This window comes from Pyrus communis, chromosome 7, assembly GCF_041283825.1.
Source record: "Pyrus communis isolate YQ-2024b chromosome 7, ASM4128382v1, whole genome shotgun sequence".
NCBI classification, from domain to species: domain Eukaryota; kingdom Viridiplantae; phylum Streptophyta; class Magnoliopsida; order Rosales; family Rosaceae; genus Pyrus; species Pyrus communis.
In genome coordinates, this window is record NC_142571.1 from 28,424,364 (window position 1) to 28,442,987 (window position 18,624).

At 39.7% G+C, this 18,624-nt stretch overlaps 3 protein-coding genes, 1 non-coding gene and 2 pseudogenes across 5 annotated transcripts; 4 read left to right on the forward strand and 2 right to left on the reverse strand.

The window, feature by feature from the left end:
* The first annotated feature begins 65 nt into the window (after nt 1–65).
* LOC137733217 (putative methyltransferase PMT16) lies at nt 66–6,356 on the forward strand (annotated as a pseudogene). Its single transcript, XR_015964217.1, has 6 exons — nt 66–991; nt 3,232–3,434; nt 4,674–4,971; nt 5,144–5,536; nt 5,630–5,707; nt 5,831–6,356. The product of XR_015964217.1 is annotated as a putative methyltransferase PMT16 (transcript).
* Nucleotides 6,357–6,578: 222 nt separating this feature from the next.
* LOC137734526 (protein MEN-8-like) lies at nt 6,579–7,240 on the forward strand. Its single transcript, XM_088696943.1, has 2 exons — nt 6,579–6,964; nt 7,063–7,240. The coding sequence occupies exons 1-2, from the start codon at nt 6,658–6,660 to the stop codon at nt 7,071–7,073; spliced, it is 318 nt and encodes a 105-aa protein (XP_088553069.1). The 5' UTR covers nt 6,579–6,657; the 3' UTR covers nt 7,074–7,240.
* A 2,569-nt stretch (nt 7,241–9,809) lies between these two features.
* LOC137735430 (protein IQ-DOMAIN 23) lies at nt 9,810–13,698 on the forward strand. The gene is made up of 4 exons (XM_068474852.2): nt 9,810–10,353; nt 11,969–12,169; nt 12,430–12,507; nt 12,733–13,698. Exons 1-4 carry the CDS (start codon nt 9,970–9,972, stop codon nt 13,486–13,488), a joined length of 1,419 nt encoding a protein of 472 aa, XP_068330953.2. The 5' UTR covers nt 9,810–9,969; the 3' UTR covers nt 13,489–13,698.
* A 1,112-nt stretch (nt 13,699–14,810) lies between these two features.
* LOC148696016 (putative non-specific lipid-transfer protein 14 pseudogene) lies at nt 14,811–15,166 on the reverse strand (annotated as a pseudogene).
* Nucleotides 15,167–15,367: 201 nt separating this feature from the next.
* Nucleotides 15,368–15,441, forward strand: TRNAV-AAC (transfer RNA valine (anticodon AAC)). Its single transcript has one exon. It is a non-coding gene; the product is annotated as a tRNA-Val (tRNA).
* A 355-nt stretch (nt 15,442–15,796) lies between these two features.
* LOC137733178 (RHOMBOID-like protein 2) lies at nt 15,797–18,344 on the reverse strand. Its single transcript, XM_068472337.2, has 4 exons — nt 17,908–18,344; nt 16,743–16,906; nt 16,495–16,658; nt 15,797–16,378 (listed from the first exon to the last, which is right to left on the reverse strand). Exons 1-4 carry the CDS (start codon nt 18,198–18,200, stop codon nt 16,010–16,012), a joined length of 990 nt encoding a protein of 329 aa, XP_068328438.2. The 5' UTR covers nt 18,201–18,344; the 3' UTR covers nt 15,797–16,009.
* Between the last annotated feature and the right edge of the window lie 280 nt (nt 18,345–18,624).

Here is an 18,624-nt window from a genome sequence, read left to right on the forward strand (position 1 = left end):
ATTGTTAGGTATACCAAATTTTAAATTTAATTTACAAATTAAATAATGTATTATCAATATAAAATAAGCACTCCTGCAGATCTATTTCAAAATTTAATTCCAATGTCTATATAAATTAGACAAACAACACCACCCCAACGTGCGTCATAACCCTATTTCTTTAAACCCCTCACTGCCTCCACCTCCCTCAAATAAACCCCTTTAAATTCCCAGGGAATAGAAAGAAAGTCATCATGCACTTCCACCACACACCATACATCCATGGCTTCCAACGGCGACCGCCTTCCGTACCACCCAACCTCCAAGCCCTCCAAACCCTCACTATTCCCTTGGATAAAACGCAACGTCTACACCTTACCCGTCATCCTCTTCCTATGCATCTGTTTTTACTTCTTCGGCCTCTGGCAACACGACGACACCACCGCAGTCACCAAAACCGTCACCTCGCCAACCTTCAATCTCCCATGCAAATCCTCCAACGAAATCCAAACAACACAACAACAATCACGTTACCCCTAGATTTCAACTCCCACCATAGCCCCAACTTCACCGCCACCACGTCCTCCCACTCCGCCGCCACCAACGAGTACCCGTGCTGCAACGCGAAATACAGCGAGTACACGCCGTGCGAGGACTCCAAGAGGTCGCTGAAGTTCGACCGGGACAGGCTCATATACAGAGAGAGGCACTGCCCCGAGAAGAGCGAGTTCCTTAAGTGCCGCATCCCGGCACCGTACGGCCACAAAAACGTGTTCTCCTGGCCGAGAAGCCGGGATCTGGCGTGGTACGCCAATGTGCCGCACAAGGAGTTGACGGTGGAGAAGGCTGCACAGAATTGGATCATATACGAAGGAGACACGTTCAAATTCCTTGGGGGAGGCACCATGTTCCCTCACGGTGCGGACGCGTACATTGATGATATTGGCAAATTGATCAATCTCAAAGATGGCTCGATTCGGACCGCCATTGATACAGGCTATGGGGTAAGCAAGCTTGCATTTTCCTTATTTGTTTATTTACTAATTAATTATAATCAGATTTTATCCTTCGTTAACATAATTAGTTTTTAATACTCTTAGTTGGCCCCATCGTGCACTAAGTTATTACTGGTTTAGTCTAAATTAATATACACTTGGGTAAATAATTCAGTTTTAACTCGAATTATTGAATGGTTATTTCTTAGAAGAAAATTGGTGGCCGCGTGTGAATTAGGACAAATTTCGATATAATATGAACTTAGGCGTGGATTAGGAGAAATTTTTCATTATGACCGGAACACGAGTAGTACACCACGTGTTTTTATATAAGTGGTGAGAAATTGTATTTTTTAAGTTATTAACTTTTTAACACACATATCCTACCATTTGTATAGTGACATGTAGTGTACCAACTGGTGTACCAGTTACACTACAAAATCTCTCGTGGATTAGGAGTAATGTTACACTTATCACTTATTTGTATCATCTTTCTAATAGAGGTAGGGTCTGCCAATACATATGAGTCTCATCTTCATTAAAGAAATGATACACATGATAATACAAATAGATCATAAAAGTAGTATTTTGGTGAATTCGTGGTAGTTGATGATTACAACTAAATAGGAAGGGGAGGGGCGATTTAATTTCCCAAAATAAGACATTTCCTCCCTCTTAATTTTTTGCTTTTTAAATTTACGAATTAACCCCAAAACTTGAGAAAGGAGTCTCGCACAAATATCAAGTGCAAATATTTTACGATACATTGTTAACTATGCATATTTTGGTCAACGATGAAGGCTAAATTATTGGTTCCTCTATCCGAAATAAAACATTTCGATTTGGAAAATAATTTCATCAAATCTTAATTACCGTGTTGATGATCTGTAATTTACGGCAAGTTAATTTTTAAGAGAAAGCTACTGTAAACATGAATTTTCCTGAAACAAGAACACGTGTACAAAATATATTTTGTATTGATTTTAGGGTTACAATCTCTTTTACAATTTGATCATCTGATTCTATCTTCGTAAGTGTAGATCTGTGGATGGGTTGTTGATCCAAAGTGCCCTTGGGGCTTGATCTAGGGATGAACAGTTGTGTGGATTTATTGATGTTGTTGATCCAAAGGGCCGTTGGGGCTTGATCTTAGGATGAACAGTTGTGTGGATTTGTTGATGTTGTTGATCCAAAGGGCCGTTGGGGCTTGATCTTAGGATGAACGATTGATGAACAGATCTTCAAGAGCTTTTGGGCTTGATCTTGAAGAATGGGTGTGTGGATTTGTTGATGTTGTTGATCCAAAGGGCCTTTGGGGCTTGATCTTAGGATGAACGACGAACACTTTCTTCAAGGGCCGTCGAGCCTTGAACTTGAAGATTGAGGGAAGTTTCTTCAAGGGCCGCTGAGGCTTGATCTTGAAGGTGGATTTGACGAAGAACAAATAGGGCTTTCTTGATCCTTCGGGATTTGCTTGAGAGCTTTAGAGTTTCAAAGCTTCAAGGTTTTGGTGTGAAATGAATTGGTCTCCTTTTTTTTTTTTATCCCTTGATGGAGAAGCCTATTTATAGGCTTTGAGAATGAATCACCACCATCCATTTTTTTTTGGTGAAGTGAGTGGTTGTTGTAGGTGAAATGAGTGGAGTTTGTAGGTAAAATGAGTGTGTGATGTAGGTGCAATGAATAAAGGTTGTAATTTTAATGCATTGGTTAACATTTATTTCACTGAAATTTCAATGTCTATAGTTACGAATTTGTATATCAAATGTCATGATGACATTTATATTTTACATAATCTAATTGTAACCTAATTGTAACATCAAATCATGACATCAAGTTGATCATGTGTTATAATATTTTTCGAGAAATAATTTTCTGCACCTTATTTTGAAGTTGATCTCATGCCACAAATTTTATCGAGAAACAATTTTTCACACTTTATTTCTCATTCTGCACATTGAAAATAATTTTTTTTATTTTTAACAAAGTCAACGCTGTTGACTTGGTCACAGTCCACGTGGCAGCCATGTGATGTTAATTTATTATTTCCTCTACATGCATGCAATGCAGGTTGCAAGTTGGGAGAGATTTTTTAGTGTGATCGTCACACGATATGGTACACCACGTGTCGCTATATAAATAGTGGGATATGTGTATTAAAAAGTTAATAACTTAAAAAATAAAATTTTCCACCACTTACATAAAAATACGTGGTGTATCACTCGTATTCCCGTCATAACTAAAAATTTCTCACAAGTTGGGGAGTGTACCCGTTGTCCCCCGACATCTTCACCATGTCGTTTGCGCTGAGGGTCACGCACGTGTCGCAAGTCCAATTTGCTCTGGAGTGAGGAGTGCCCGCCCTCATCGGAGTCCTTGCGTCGAAAAGACTTCCCTACCTTTCTAGAGCCTTTGACATGGCCCATTGCTCTCGCTGCCTCATTCCTTGGGGCCAACATGGTAAACTTCATATCAACTCCAAAATTCACATTTGTCATCTGCTTATATCATAACGTGTGAATTAGTCATTACATATTTGCGTAATTTTGCACATTCTAAATTGGTACTGTTTGGGCCTAAAATAATATTATTGGGCCGAGTGTAGGTTTATATTCGGCCCAAAGCTGTTTCAAACATACTATGGGCTACCAGGTGGTCCCGGGCCATTCAGCAAGGATGGTCGAGTCCTATTGCAAGAAGGAGTAGTTTGGATGAGCAAATGGGTCAAAGAAGTCCTAGTGCAATTTGGATTCTCAACCAACAATGAATATGGCCTCGAAAGGGGATGAGTTCAAAGTCTTAACAGAAGTAGGATTGGCCGAGATAAGATGGATTGGGGTAAGGAGTCCTAGTTCGAGTATGGTTAGGACTGGGTTTTGCTGCTATAAATAGAGAAATTAGGGTGCAATTCAAGGACCTCCAATTCAACACACAACTGCCCTGCGCAAAACCTCTCAAACATCTTGAGATTTTTTATTTTCTTTTTCCCGCCGACACATCTTCAGTTTGGATAAACAATACTGTAAAGGTAACCGGCGAACACCTTCAGTTTGGATAAACAGCATTGTTGCCATAGAATCAGCCGACCTAGGAGCACCTTCAGTTTGGATAAACAGCACTGTGTCGAGGCCGACTGGTTACCTATCCAAGTCTCGGTCGAGAAGGGTTTCCGAATCCTTATTAGCAGAGGTCATCTTATTAGCCTTTTCGGCGAAGTAAGGTGTTACAAGTTACGACATTCGACACATTAAACGCCGAATGGTTTTATGATTGGATACTCCCAAGTGAGTTTCAGAGTTCGGCATTCTGAGAGCCGAATCACATTTACCATCAAGACACACATTACCTTTGAATACTTGTGTCCATACAGTCTGGTGTCGATTCGACGTGCTTATACTCTCCCGAATATAACCACTGTGACCGAATTCGATGCCGACGATTTGTGAACTTCGCAAAACTAGCAGCCTTGTCTTCAGGCTCGAGAACCCAAAGGCCGAGATTTGTTCCTTCCTCAGCTGCAGTCGCAAGATAAAGAAGTCAGCAACGCGCTTAACACAACATCAACAAATTTTACTCCTCGGCCAAGCTCGGCCAACTAGTTGGCACGCCCCGCATTCAATCGAATGACGTAGTTAGCTTGTTAGTTACTCAACCTGCGCGCCACGTAGGCTTTGTAATTTTTAGGGTGAACAAGTACAGACAGGGTTTACTTAACAGAGGTGGACAAAGTTCTACGACCGGACAGGTACTGGAATCTATGGGGCCCACCGATCCTCTGGGCAAAATATTGGAAGGGTTGGGAAAGAACCAAAGAGGATTTGAATGAGGAGCAGACTTCCATAGAGGATGTAGCCAAGAGCCTTTGCTGGAAAAAGTTGGTGAAGAAGGACGACATTGCCATTTGGCAAAAACCAACCAACCATTTGAGTTGCCAAAATAACCGTAAGCTCGGTAAGGCTAGCAATTTCTGCCCCACCAATGATCCTGATACGGCTTGGTATGTGTTCGCTTTAGTTTTACCTTTTAAAGTCATAAATGTTATGATCTTATTGAGATTAGTGTCGTGCACACGTTTTTAATGAATTTCGTTGATTTGGTTAGAAAGAAAAACATAACTGAACTATTTCCTTAAACTCATCTACTTCTTTTTCTTGTACAAAATGTTGCAGGTACACAAAGTTGGAGACTCGTTTGACCCCATTGCCAGAAGTTTCAGACAATGAAGAAGTTGCAGGAGGAAAATTGGCAAACCGGCCACATAGGCTCAATGCAATCCCGCTAAGGATTAGCAAGGGAACTGTGGAAGGTGTGACGGCTGACGTTTTTAAGCAAGATTCGGAGCTGTGGAAGAAGAGGGTTTCGTACTATAAATCGGTGAATAATCAGCTCGGAAACCCTGGAAGGTACAGAAACATTTTGGACATGAATGCATAGCCGGGTGGATTTGCTGCTGCCCTAGTTGATCTACCTGTCTGGGTCATGAATGTCGTTCCGGTGGAAGTTAAGGTTAACACACTAGGAATCATCTACGAACGAGGACTGATTGGAACATATCAGAATTGGTAAATCCAGTAACATTTTATCATACATTTTTTATGACATATATAAAAATTTCAAGGCCGGCTAACACGCTCGGAGTAGTATTAATTTTGCAGGTGTGAAGCAATGTCTACATATCCAAGAACTTATGGCTTCATTCATGCTGATTCAGTGTTTAGCCTGTATCAGGATAGGTAAACCTGAAACTCATAATATACTTCAAATTTTAAAAAACATTTGCTACGCTTTACGTGCATTAGTAATTTGTGTGTGACAATTAGTAACATGTACCAATGTATGTCACATTCGAGTTGCAGATGCAATGCGGATGACATTTTGCTGGAGATGGACAGAATTCTGAGGCCAGAGGGGAGCGTGATCATTCGAGATGACGTAGATGTGTTGGTAAAAATCAAGAGCATCATCAACGGCATGGAATGGGACAGTCAGATTGTAGACCACGAAGACGGTCCTCACGAGAGGGAAAAACTGCTGTTCACCGTGAAAAAGTATTGGACAGCTCCTGCTGCAGCTGAGGATGAATCTTCCTCCTAGCATTGGCATTTTGTTTTGCTCTGCTTGGTACTTCAAATTCATGTTTCTTTTTTCAAGGCATTTGCTCTTCCAGCCGAAGGCAGCTGATTTTTCATATAATGAAAGGGTTCTATCCAAATCTCAATTTTCTCACACCAGCAGCTGATTTTATATTACAATCTAACCATTCAGATGTTGTGCAAACACATAATACGTACACATGAAAAAACTATCAATGTCGACCATTAAGCGGCACATTTACACATTGAGCGGTGTAGCACGATTTCAAGTGTTTACTACACTATCTAATTGGTCTAATACATAACACCTGATGCATCATTTGTGAATTTCGTACTTAACACCCGTTTGTATCTTAAAAAATAACAAAATTTAACTGGGTCATGAGACCTACATGATTTTCCCCTACACGAAATTGTTCATCTAACCAGCAGTAATTAGGTGATTCATACATGAAGCCACCTCTTCCTTGCCCAATTGCCACCTATAAATGGACTTGATTATCCTACAAGATAATCCATAGTTAATCAGAAATCTTAATCCATACAAATAGTAGTAATTACCTTCTAACACAAACGGTGGAGTGGTAATCATGGCATCCTTCAAGTATCTTATCAACTCTTTCAGCTGCTTCGAAGCTGCTACAATCCTTGTGTTGTTTATTGCCCTGAGCATCTCAGTGCATACTCAGAAGGCTGATGCTCAGGGCAGCAGTTGCTCGGCCGAGCTGAGCAGCCTAAATGTGTGTGCACCTTTTGTGGTGCCTGGCTCCACCAACACCAACCCGAGCTCTGATTGTTGTAGCGCGCTCCAAGCCGTCCATCCTGAATGCATTTGCAACGCTGTCAGGGTCGCCGCTCGCCTCCCCGCCCAGTGCAATCTCTCCCCCCTCACTTGTGGTTAGTCAACTAAAAGTATATGTTTAATTGATCATCGTACATTAATTACAATTTGTAGGATTAATTAAGATCGTTTTATAATTTAATCCCTTTTGCAGATATCAACTGATGCGCTACTACGACGCTGCCAAGGGAATAATGTTCAAGTTTCATCATTTTGCTTATGCTGTCTTTTTTCGTTTTTTTCTTCCCTCGAATGTATGCTCTGATCTGTGATGATATGGGGATCAGAGAGAGAACTTAAAGTTGTTGAATAAAATGGAAAAAATGTTTCAACTTTGGGGAACAGGAAGTTTTTGAATTCTTCACGGATAATAATGACAACAAGATATGACCTTATCGAGAAGATATGACTATAGGTCTACTTACATGGGTATATCATTTTGAAACTAAGGGCGAGCCTTTACGTAACGGAAATATCACTTTTTTGTTATCGGAAGGTCTTTGAGTTATAGAAATAGTCTATTTGCAAAGTAAAAGTAAGACTGCGTACAATAGACATTTCCCTGACCCTCGTAATGCGAGGAACCTTGTTGACTCAGTGTCGCCCTTTTACATCATCTCATTAAAGCCTGAGGATGCTCAAGCTTTCACTTCAAGTAGCACTGACTGCAAATGGCGAGTACTCTAGTGCACTAAGAATTCAGAATATAGATGTATCCCTACAAAAATCCGCCATCGTATGCTCAAGCTTTTATGTTCATGTCTTGTTAGCCAGTTTGGATCTTTCGATGTTCATTACACAGGGTTTGTACAGCTTTGAAACGAACCGGGTGGTTCAGTGCATGCACGAACAAGCTAAACCGGGTGATAAACCAACAAACTGATCCTAACATATTCTTCTCGAACGAACACGATCCACGTGGTCATTCTCAACTACTGCACGTAGATGATGGCAGAGCCACCCACAAGGTTAAGGTGGGCTGTAATTCAGGGAGGTTTTCTGTAAAAATAGTGTTATTCGTACACGTATTTTTACATACACTTATTTTTACTTCTCACATATGTTTTTCAATTTTTGGCTGTCGGATCCAATGAATTGAAGATAGTCAATGAAAAAAAATTAGTAAGGGTGTGTTGGAGGTAAAAATGAATGTAAATAACACTACTCTTTTGTGTGAATAGCACTATTCAATACAAGTCATTATTTAATGTATGTATAGCAGAGGATAGGTAATAAATAATACGTTTTATGCTGAAAGTTATGATTTAGTCCTATCTTCCGTCCTCCTTTTTCCTATTCGTAAAAGAAAATGATCATTTATCATATGCAATTTAACCTCTATGCTTCTTACTCAAGAAAAGAAAAATATTTTTTTTCTTAAATCCAGAATTAGATCCCTATCTCCGTATTTCCTTACTTTCCTTTGCGATTTTCTAATAAATGTCACATTTGGTATGCTCTTAATCTCTTTATTTACTTATTCTTGGTTTAATTAGTAGGTTAGCTATTTATATGGTCCTGGAATTTCTGGATTAGGGTTATGATTTTGAGAATAGTTTATATTCTGTGTTGTTCTTTTATATTGATAATTATACAATTTTATATAAGCAAATATAATTTTATGGTACTAATTTCAATTAGCCTACTCAAGAATAAAATTCTGACTCTGCCCTAAGATCTTGCTGACACTCAACTGTTCATGTGTTTTTTTGGAGGTTTTCTGTAGGCTATGGATCTCGATGTCCAAACTCCATCGTTCTTTGGGCTCTTTTTTTTTTTTTTTTTTTTTTTTTTAATGATGGCAGATAGAGCACTTCAGACTTTCCTCTGTTAAACTAAGTCTGTTGTATAGTGTAGAGTCTCAAATGTCTGAAATGTCCATTTTTGGTTTCTAAATGTAATTTTGAAGGGGCACCCATCATATGATCATTTCTCCATTTATCCTTTCATTTTTCTGTTTTTGTTTTTCCCTTTCCAAACCAAGGTAACTGCAAAACATAATTCTCCAACTAAAAACGGCAAGTTTTCAGAAGATTACACTTGGGGCAGACTACCTTGAGAGCTGATTAGTCTGACCATCAAATTTCGACAAGTACATTGACTATCGTTGTATTGATTAACCATAATTCAACTACATAGTTGTCGATATGTTTGTCTGTGTAAAGCAATCACCATGGGGTGGTCCCTCCACATGATTTGTTCTGAGTTCAATTTTTAGTGCTAATGAATCATACGATAGTGATAAGAGGGCAGCTAAAATGCTTTTATGAGTCATCCCGACCCCAGAAAGGTGAACTGTCGTGACTCAGCCATCAGTCAATCCCCTCTATTTTTTAAAAAGAAAGCCTACATGTCAAGCAAGTGATCAAGTGGTGTCAGATTATTGGATAACACTGAGAGAATGTCCTAGTATTGCCTTTTCTCCCGTCCCCCATGATCTCACTCGATTCTCTCAAACCGATATTTTGGACATTTTAACCAATAAATATTAATTTTTATATTTTTAACCAAAGATATAATGATTAAAAAAACTCCGAAGCATCGTAAAAATTCTGTTGTTAAAAACTCATTTTGCCTTTAGATGGCAGAGTTGAAATTTGCTCAACATTTAACAAATGGATCAATGTGTATATTGTAGCCCAACTAGAGATGTAAAACCCAGGAGGAAAGCCCAACATGCAAATTGTAAATACTCCAAAAGTTTTGAAAAGTGTTATTGACGCTCTAAAAATCTCATTCTACACTCCTTACAACTGTATTTTTTTTCTTTCAAATATATAACAAGTCCCAAAGGTTTTTTGCATTTGCATTTTAAATGCGCCGGGCCCACCTAACTGTGCGACAAAGCCCATCCTTGTCCACCTCCACCACTCTTAAAATTCTCCAAAACTCCAAACACTCGTCCACAATCTTCGCTTTCATCTCTATCGCTCACTCCCTTGTCACTCCAACACTCCTTATTTCTGCTTTTGGCTTTTGGCTTCTCCCTCACGCACCCCCCCCGGCACAAATTCCCCAACTCCGTCGTCCCATGTGCTTATTCTTCCCACCGCAATGAGAAATGGGATTTTTCCGGCGACTCTTCGGCCCCAAACGGCCCAAAAACATCCCGTCTCCGACGAACAAGCACACCACCAAGGAAAAGAGTCAGAAGACTACTTCTGGGTCTAACAAGCACAAGCCCGGCGCCTCCACGTCATCACCTGCTGCTCAGGAATGGGCGGGCCTGGACGCCAACGAGCATGCCATTGCCGTAGCAGCCGCTACTGCCGCCGTCGCTGAGGCTGCTCTCGCGGCGGCTCATGCGGCGGCTGAGGTCGTCCGCCTCACTAATGGCGCTCCACCAGGGACCTCCTCGCAAGTCAGCCTTCCCGTGGCGGCGCCTTCAACCTTCCGCCGCCATCTCGCCGCGGTGAAGATACAGTCCACTTTCCGGCGATATCTGGTTAGTGACTTCGCCTTTTTTTTAATTCTTTTCCGTTTCTACCCCTGTCCGTAGCTGAAATTACCTTGGAAATGGCAATTTTTCATTTTTCCAAGGATCTTCCTTTCCTCTTATACAACCCAATTTCGAAGTTTGAAGCTTCATAACATAGATTTTCACAAACAAAAAAAAAAGAATACAAATTTAGATTTCCGCCGACACTGCTGCAGTTGACGTGTCAACTCGCTGGGTCACTGTCGGAGTGTTCAAGCAGTGATTCTCTGTGGTATCCACAGAGTTGTTTACTGTACATTTACCGAATGTACGCGTAATCCGTATTTACCTTGTTCTGGAGTATTCTTCTTTCTTTGTCACATAAGGGTTACTATCGTCCGTTCCACTTGTATTTAGAATGTCCCAGATGACGTGGGCGCAGCTGATTAGAGAGTTAGAACCATCCTTCTTCGTCAACAATCTGAGGCTTGTTTGAAAGTAGATTTAAAAAATAAAAATATTTTTAGAAAAAATATTTTAAAATTTTAAAATTATTTGAAGTGTTTTTTTTTCTTTTTTTTTTTCGAAATTCATTTGTTTTTGCATAGAGAATCGTTGCAAAAATATATTCACCGAAAGGTATTTATATCAGTTTAAAAGCAGTTCCAAACAAGAAATTTTCTCATATGCTTGGAACACGAGTACATACGTTATTATACAAATAGCAAGATACTTTGAAATAAAAAAGAAGAAAAATAAAAACTTCGTCTACTTGTATAATAACTCATTACATACCACTGGGTATTCCGACCGTCTTAAAAATTTCTTCTTCCGAACGATCCCCGATTCTATTCTGCTGTTAATGTTACCACTGCCACATGGCATGCGGAAGGACAAAACTGTCATTTTGTAGAAATTTAACCTTGGTACGGTCTTCCAGCTAGGCTGGTGGGCCCATTGTACCCTTTCTGGTGATATGATGGCCATATTATATATTCTTCCCTTTCTGGTGGTATGATGATGGCTTTCACTTGGAGAAAAACTGCTCCCATGCTTTCCTTTTTCCACTTGCGTTCAAATTCAAACCGACTGGTGGGAATTTGATCAAGTTGGGATTTATTTAACTTAACCTTTCATTAATTAATAGAGTAAGTAGCATGGGTTAACTTGATGAAATTGCAATAGGATGCTTTTACTCAGAGCCTGTTTGGAACGGTGTATGTTTAAATCACTTCTGCTAATAAGCACATTTGTGAGAAATGTTGGACCTGAAAGCAACGTTTTTACACTTTTTAGCATCAGTATCAAACATGCCTGTAGTATGTGACTTTATTGTACTTAAACGATTGAGTTTTTTTTTAATATTCTTGTTCTTTATTTTGTTTGATTGTTTGGTAGGGAACCTTTGTGAGTGAGATCATGATTTCATCCACAAGCCTCTCCCTTTGTAAAAGTTGTATGCTAGAGTTGAGTTGTCAGTGTGTCCTACCTAATTTTCAAATTAGCGGGAAATAACGTCACGGTTAAGAACTTAAAGAAATTGTTTCATTCATACGTTCGATTTGTACTGTATTTTGTTAATTAGTAGTACGCTGCAATATCGATGGTCTGATTGCCCGAAACTTTGTGGCACTGTGAAAAGGCAAGAAGGGCCCTAAGAGCACTCAAATCACTGGTGAAGCTTCAAGCTTTGGTGAGAGGCCACATTGTGAGAAAGCAATCGGCAGACATGCTCAGGCGTATGCAGACACTGGTCCGAGTCCAAGCCCGAGCGCGTGCAACTCGATCGCTCATGTCTGAATCACTACATTCTAGCAGCAAATCCTCCCTATCGTATCACCCGGTAAGCAGACTTACTTCTCCTTTTACCACATTCCATTTACTGATTCTTTTTGTCAAGTTTAATTTGATTCAGATTTTATACTCGTATCATGAATCCGCACTGTCAAGTTTAATTTGATTCAGATTTTATACTCGTATCATGAATCCGCGCTTAGTGTTTTATTGAATAATCCCAAGGGCAAATTTGATTACTATATGTCGAGTCCAACTTTGCTTAATGCGACGTAATTGGTATTCATTTTCTTTGATGTTTACTTGCAGCTGCCAGAAAGCCCTGACAAAATTGGATACCAGCACCGCGTATATAGCAGCAAAGTTGACGGGCCCTCGATACTGCAGGTATTTACTTCAATCGCTGTGTAGAATTTGATTCGGGCCTCCTACCTTACATGATGTTTTTCATGTAATTTTGGGATTCCCTTCTATCAAATCCAACCCCTCTGAATGATATTCAATCTTGAGACATTGTTGAACTTTCTTTCTTCGATACTTATCTCGATTTCATTTGTTAACTTTAAATGAAACTTGGATGTTGATCAAATTACCGCATGCCATTATTTTTAGAGATGTGGTTCAAATTCAACTGTAAGGGATGCCATAAATCTAGACAGACGACGGCTGGCGTCAGGTTGGTTAGACCAGTGGATGGAAGAAAGTGCATGGGACAACCGCGGAGATGGTTCACTGAGATATGAGCATTCAGATGATGTGAAGGTTGACAAAATTCTTGAAGTAGATACTTGGAAGTCTCACTTGGGCTCCCAGCGTAGACCCCAAACCTGTGAAACAGCACATCGCGTTCTGTCTTCAGATCGTTACAACCCAGGTTTTATGACATATGACTCTCCATCAAAACGCTCGACAAAAGGATCAAACTTCAACACACCTCAAGCTCCTATCGATGTTGTTTCACTGCGATCTCTGAAATATCCCTTGGCAACAGATGAAGCAGCTTTTAGGACCACCAAGAACAGCCCACAAGCATTTTCTGCCTCCTCTAGACCTGGAAGCAGTGGTAGAAGAGGTCATCCCTTCACGCAGGCAAGGAGTGAGTGCTCGTGGGGTTTCTTTAATGGGTATGCCGGTTACCCTAACTACATGGCTAACACGGAATCATTCCGCGCAAAGGTCAGGTCACAAAGTGCCCCTAGGCAAAGGCTTGAGTTTGATAAATATGGTTTGTCCAAGAAGTCTGTTCCGGAGTTTTGGGATGCAGGAACTTATTCAGATACGAGTTTTGCTGAGGATGGTGACCTCCGAAATAGAGCCTTTTTCAGCCCTAGCCGCCTGAATAGAGTCCGAAGCTCCAATCCACGGTGATGTTGCGTGTCTTCTTTTCCTATATACGTATTTCTGTATGTACAAACACTGTTGTTACCATCAAACTTTGGCACTATGGATGTCAAAAGATGAACATAGTTTCCGAAACTGCGACTGTACCTTCACGGATTCAAACTCCATTACGATGTAATTATGATTGTGTGCTTGTATACATATCAAACTTTTAATCTAGTATTGCTTGTAAGACCACTTGAGCCTTAGAACAATTACCTTTTTGTTTTCTCGTACCAATTTTGGTTGTCTTGCACCAAAGAATAACTTACATCGGGGATTTATCACGCTCTCCTCATCTCACTCTGTCACTCATCACTTGATAGGTAGAGAGAGTGAAGATATATCCCCATGACGGAGAAGTGTTCCTTTGACAACCTAAAAATCGAACCTAACTCCCTCCTCTGCAGCTGAATCCCGACTCTTTATTTTGGTCTGCCATTTATACAGTTTCCGGAACCTACTGGTGCAAATTTGTGACTCATAGTATGCTGCACCATCATGTATACATCATTATGTTGGAAAATTTAATAATATTATTATTATATTAAATTTATTAATTGAATGGAAATTAGAAGCAGAGCTTTTTGGTAGAAAGATATGTCTATTTAAATGAAATGTTGCAACTTTTGACTCTTTATGAATAGTCACATGCTTTCTAAAGAGATATTTCACATTCTATAAATAGAGAAGTCCCCTATAATCTCAAAAAAAAAAAAAAAAAATCATTATCTACATAATCATAGATAGAGTGCACTAAATATTAGAGAGTCTCATTGAGTCCATATGAGAGAGTTTTCAACACAATCGTGGTTCATGGAGCCTTGATTTGGAGTGCTACTATTATAAGGATGTGGTCGTTGTATCTTGGGAGACATGCGCCGAACAACCATGAGTATTGTAATGGGGCGTAAACTTTTCTTAAGGACAAAGTGTCCAACACTTGCCTCAACTGTATTTTCTAGGTTTTTCTAATCCATTATATCATGTTCATTTAACATTGGTTACTCATGTGCATGCATTACTTTGATATATAAGTGCATTAATTATTTCTTGATTTTTCATGTGATTTAATATAGCAATTAGACCTTAATTTTTCCAACACATTAGGCATCCATCACAAACCAAAACCATAACGACAAGTTGAAGAGAAACTTGCATACACCGGATATCATGGTGGTGGCATCTCAACCAAATTAATTAGCTAGGGATAGAAGTATTTGGACTAACTTGAAATACCGTCACAATAACATTTCAGTTGCAGGGAATTTCTTCTTGACAATTAGGCAGGAGACACTTACAAGTTGCAATTAATCAGTATTAGGATCGATGTTGAAGCCCAAAGAGACTTGACAAAAGTCAGGCAAAGTGGAGATGACATGGGCACATTTGGGTTGTAAGTGGCGATGAGGGCCATCAAGCATCTACATGCAAATCTCCGATTTTCAATGGTGTCAGCAATAACCTTGAGACTGGCCATAGCATTGCAGCACGGAGACCCCAAAAACGGCATCCCGTAGGTGATGAACGTGTAGCACATGGCAACCAGTGACGTCATGGAGGTGCATTCTTCGGTGCTAGACTTCAATGTCATTGAAGGAAACAACAGCGTTAACGTCGTCCAGATCATCATCAATTTTTGGCCTCCCATTTTGCACAATTCCATCAACCTACACCTCACTCCACTAGGTTTGAAGTAGCCAAAAGCATCATGTGCGTTTTTATATTGATGTAAGCGTTGGATTGGTGTAATAAAGAATCTTCATGAATTTTCAATGAGCCATACAACTGTTGACCAAAAATAAAAAGTCAAACAGTTAAACCGGGATCCTGTAAAACTAAAATGTTAGAGGATTATTGACAACATGGTTTCGTGGTGTAGTTGGTTATCACGTCAGTCTAACACACTGAAGGTCTCCGGTTCGAACCCGGGCGAAGCCATTTCTATATGTTTTTGACATTTTTTCAGAACAGTTGTTTTTTAAATGCAAATTTTTTGCTCATCTATATTTGGTATTAGAATTTCTACGGATTTCCGTAGTAAAAGTTTGACACGTGTACAACATTTTAAAGATCATTGGTATCTAGATGGCTACATGCAAGATCACAAAGCTCTGTTTTAGCCTGAATCATTCTCCGTCCCACCCCTCTCAATTTCTAGGTAATCAAAATTCAAACAAAAATGGAGCTCTGTGATTGTTATACTAACATTTAGAAATATTAATTCAGAACAATTTAATGAAGACAAATTGCAATTACAAACAGGACCATATGAAAAGAAAGAAAAAAAAAAAAATGAATGTCCAAATCCACAACAAATACATTGTATGTAAAAAATCAGTTTTTCACTTCCTAAAACAACTAAATTTTTTTTCCAGCAATGTCTTTATCGAGGCCCATGTTATGGACCCTTATTCAGCTTTGTACGTTTTCAACTACTATTAATGAATATTGTACATAATTCCCCTTCAAACAAAAAAAAATAAAAACTAAAATTTACATAACGGTGTTAATTTTCTTCACAATGCCATCTAGATGTGGGAACACAGCTGAGGTAGTGACACCAATGACAACGGTCATTTCCGTTCTCTCCGCGGTGGAGCATCAACAATGCAAATGTGAATCCGACGATGAGCAGAACGAGAGAGAGTATCCATAGCACATATTGGTATCCCTTGTACTTGGACTTGACGACTTTGACTCCGGCAGGAAGATTCGGGTTCTCCAACCACCCAAAGCGAGGGCGGGGCATCAAGACAAAGCCGATGAGGAAACCCGTAAGAAAACCGCCAATGTGAGCAAAGTTATCTACGTGTGGTAAAATTCCAACGGCAAGGTTTATGACAACGATGATTAAAAGTGTGAGAAGGGCTGCAACCTGCGGAAGCAAAAGCGAAATAGAGTAAATTAGCGAACATGAAGGTTAAACGTCAAGACTATTTTAAAGTGCTAATAACAATTTCCGTTCTTATTCAATATCAAGGCCATATAAACCTTGTTGGTGTAGATGGTCCAATTTGTAATTAGTTCTGAAAGCATTGCTCCGAGAAGCCCGAAAAGCGCACCAGAGGCACCAACGGAGATGTTCTTTCGAATAAAAAGCGAGGAAAGTATGCTCCCTCCAAATCCACACAGCAGATATATAATTCCAACTCTTACTGCCAAATTAAGATTATACAGGATCAAGTAATTGATAAGGTGAGTAATTCACTTATATAGAAACACTCCCAAACGAGCCATACCAAATCCGAATTGCTGCTCAAGGCGGATTCCGATGAAGACAAGGCTGAGCATGTTAGCAACCAGGTGGATTATGCCAGCATGCAACCAAATGCAAGTGACCAGCCTCCATCCCTGATGCTTATGCACAACTTTGGTCCACTCCAAAGCCCCTAACTTCTCTAATCTTCATTTAAAAGTAAGACAGATCACGTATTAGATATATAATAAGGTAAATTGGTTCCATGAAATTAAATTCAAGACAGACCTAATAAGCTCTAAAAATATGTGCAACTTAGTCAGTAACTCTATTGGAAGGAGTCTGGAGCCAAAGGACCTGGAGATTCGGGCCACTGAAAAGAGAGAGAGATCCGGACTCTTAGTTTGTGTGAAGTGATCAGTAGAATAGACTCATGAAGACCGCATGATTTGAAATAAGTGCTCCAAATCTCTGAATCCGTTGACACCGAACAAGAGATCCACAGAGGATCTCAATTCTATTGGAAGAGCCAAAAACTTCTGACAACATTAGTATGCATGTTGTAAGAAACTGACATTTTTTTATGCTTGAAATCTTGTATCCGTTGGCTTTCTCAAGCTCTAGGTTGAGCATCCAATGGCTACTAATTTGAGACCAAAATAATAAAAAGAACCTTGACCTTATATACAATTTGCTAAAACTTGCGACAACCCTTGAAGAATTTTGCATACTATAGGGGACTCTTGACATTGAATCTAAAAAGAAAAATTTGCACAAACACCGGCCTCCCGCTTCTTAAATTCAGAAATCGGAGTTTTTCAAAGGCCGGTGAAGTTGTTATTGTCACTACAAAGAAGTTGTCCCGAACTCCGATCTTATAAAAACATATTGTACTTCCAAGAGCACAGGACAACATTTCTCAAGTTAATAGCAACTCTCTATGTAACGATCCCAATTTTCACCAAAAATCATTAAAAAAATGCCCCAGATGTTCAAAAGTTTTCTCAAGCTGACAAGCTGTTCTTCCAATCAAGCTAATTTATTGCCACAAAAAATTCAAAATTTGATCACCAAAAATTCAAGTGGATTCAAAAGAGCAAATACCAGAATTTCAACCACCAAAACAGAAACACCAACAGACAAAAAACAGAAAATTGGAAAGTGGGTAAGAATTTACTAAATTAGAAAACCAGAGAAAGTAAAATTACGTGGAGGAAGAAGGACCGAATAGAGGGTTCTCCTTCAGAGGCTGAAACGACAACCGCCCGAGAAACCTCGCCGTGCACTTCCCCTGCGCGGCCGCATAATTGTTCTTGGGACAGTTATTGACGTACATGACCAACAGAAAGACTCCAAGATTGGCGACAACAATCATTGGCACCAACCAAGAAGTCCACTGGGCTTCCGAATCATCGACCCCGTACGAGGACGACGAGTAGCTCTGCTGTCTTGCTCTGTTTTTCGTTCGCCTGTTTTCCACATCTTCACAAGCTGCAGGCATTTTGTTTGGTTTTTTGCGACAAAAAATGGTGGTTTTTTGTTCTCTGAAACTCTCTGGGAACTGGGATTTTAATGGAGTTGGTGGGAAGGTGTTTTAATGGAGTGGGAGAGTGGAAGAAAACGGTGGGCTCGCAATTTTCTGGTATCTAACTGCCACAGTCTCCATCGTTGGGTGTTACTGTTACATAAGCTGTTGAGCCCTGTGCATGCACATGTTTCGGGGTCAATCGGTGGTCTCCACGTCAATAGTCACGTGCCCTCTCACGTTGATATCGAGAAATTTTTCAGTGTGACCGTCACACAAGATGGTACACCATAACATGTTCCTATATAAATAGTAGGTTATGTGTGTTAAAATGTTAATAACTTAAAAATTAAAATTTTCCACCTATCATTTCGTTATGCTTTTTCATATAAAAAAGAAA

Excerpts from the sequence above, each read along its gene's own strand:
- LOC137734526 (XM_088696943.1), top strand. The coding sequence starts at position 6,658 with ATGGCATCCTTCAAGTATCTTATCAACTCTTTCAGCTGCTTCGAAGCT.
- LOC137735430 (XM_068474852.2), top strand. The coding sequence starts at position 9,970 with ATGGGATTTTTCCGGCGACTCTTCGGCCCCAAACGGCCCAAAAACATC. Across the intron at positions 10,354-11,968 it reads CCACTTTCCGGCGATATCTG|GCAAGAAGGGCCCTAAGAGC; the intron begins GTTAGTGACTTC and ends CACTGTGAAAAG. Across the intron at positions 12,508-12,732 it reads ACGGGCCCTCGATACTGCAG|AGATGTGGTTCAAATTCAAC; the intron begins GTATTTACTTCA and ends CATTATTTTTAG.
- LOC137733178 (XM_068472337.2), bottom strand. The coding sequence starts at position 18,200 with ATGCCTGCAGCTTGTGAAGATGTGGAAAACAGGCGAACGAAAAACAGA. Across the intron at positions 16,907-17,907 it reads TTCGGTCCTTCTTCCTCCAC|ATTAGAGAAGTTAGGGGCTT; the intron begins GTAATTTTACTT and ends TTTTAAATGAAG. Across the intron at positions 16,659-16,742 it reads TGAGCAGCAATTCGGATTTG|TAAGAGTTGGAATTATATAT; the intron begins GTATGGCTCGTT and ends TTAATTTGGCAG.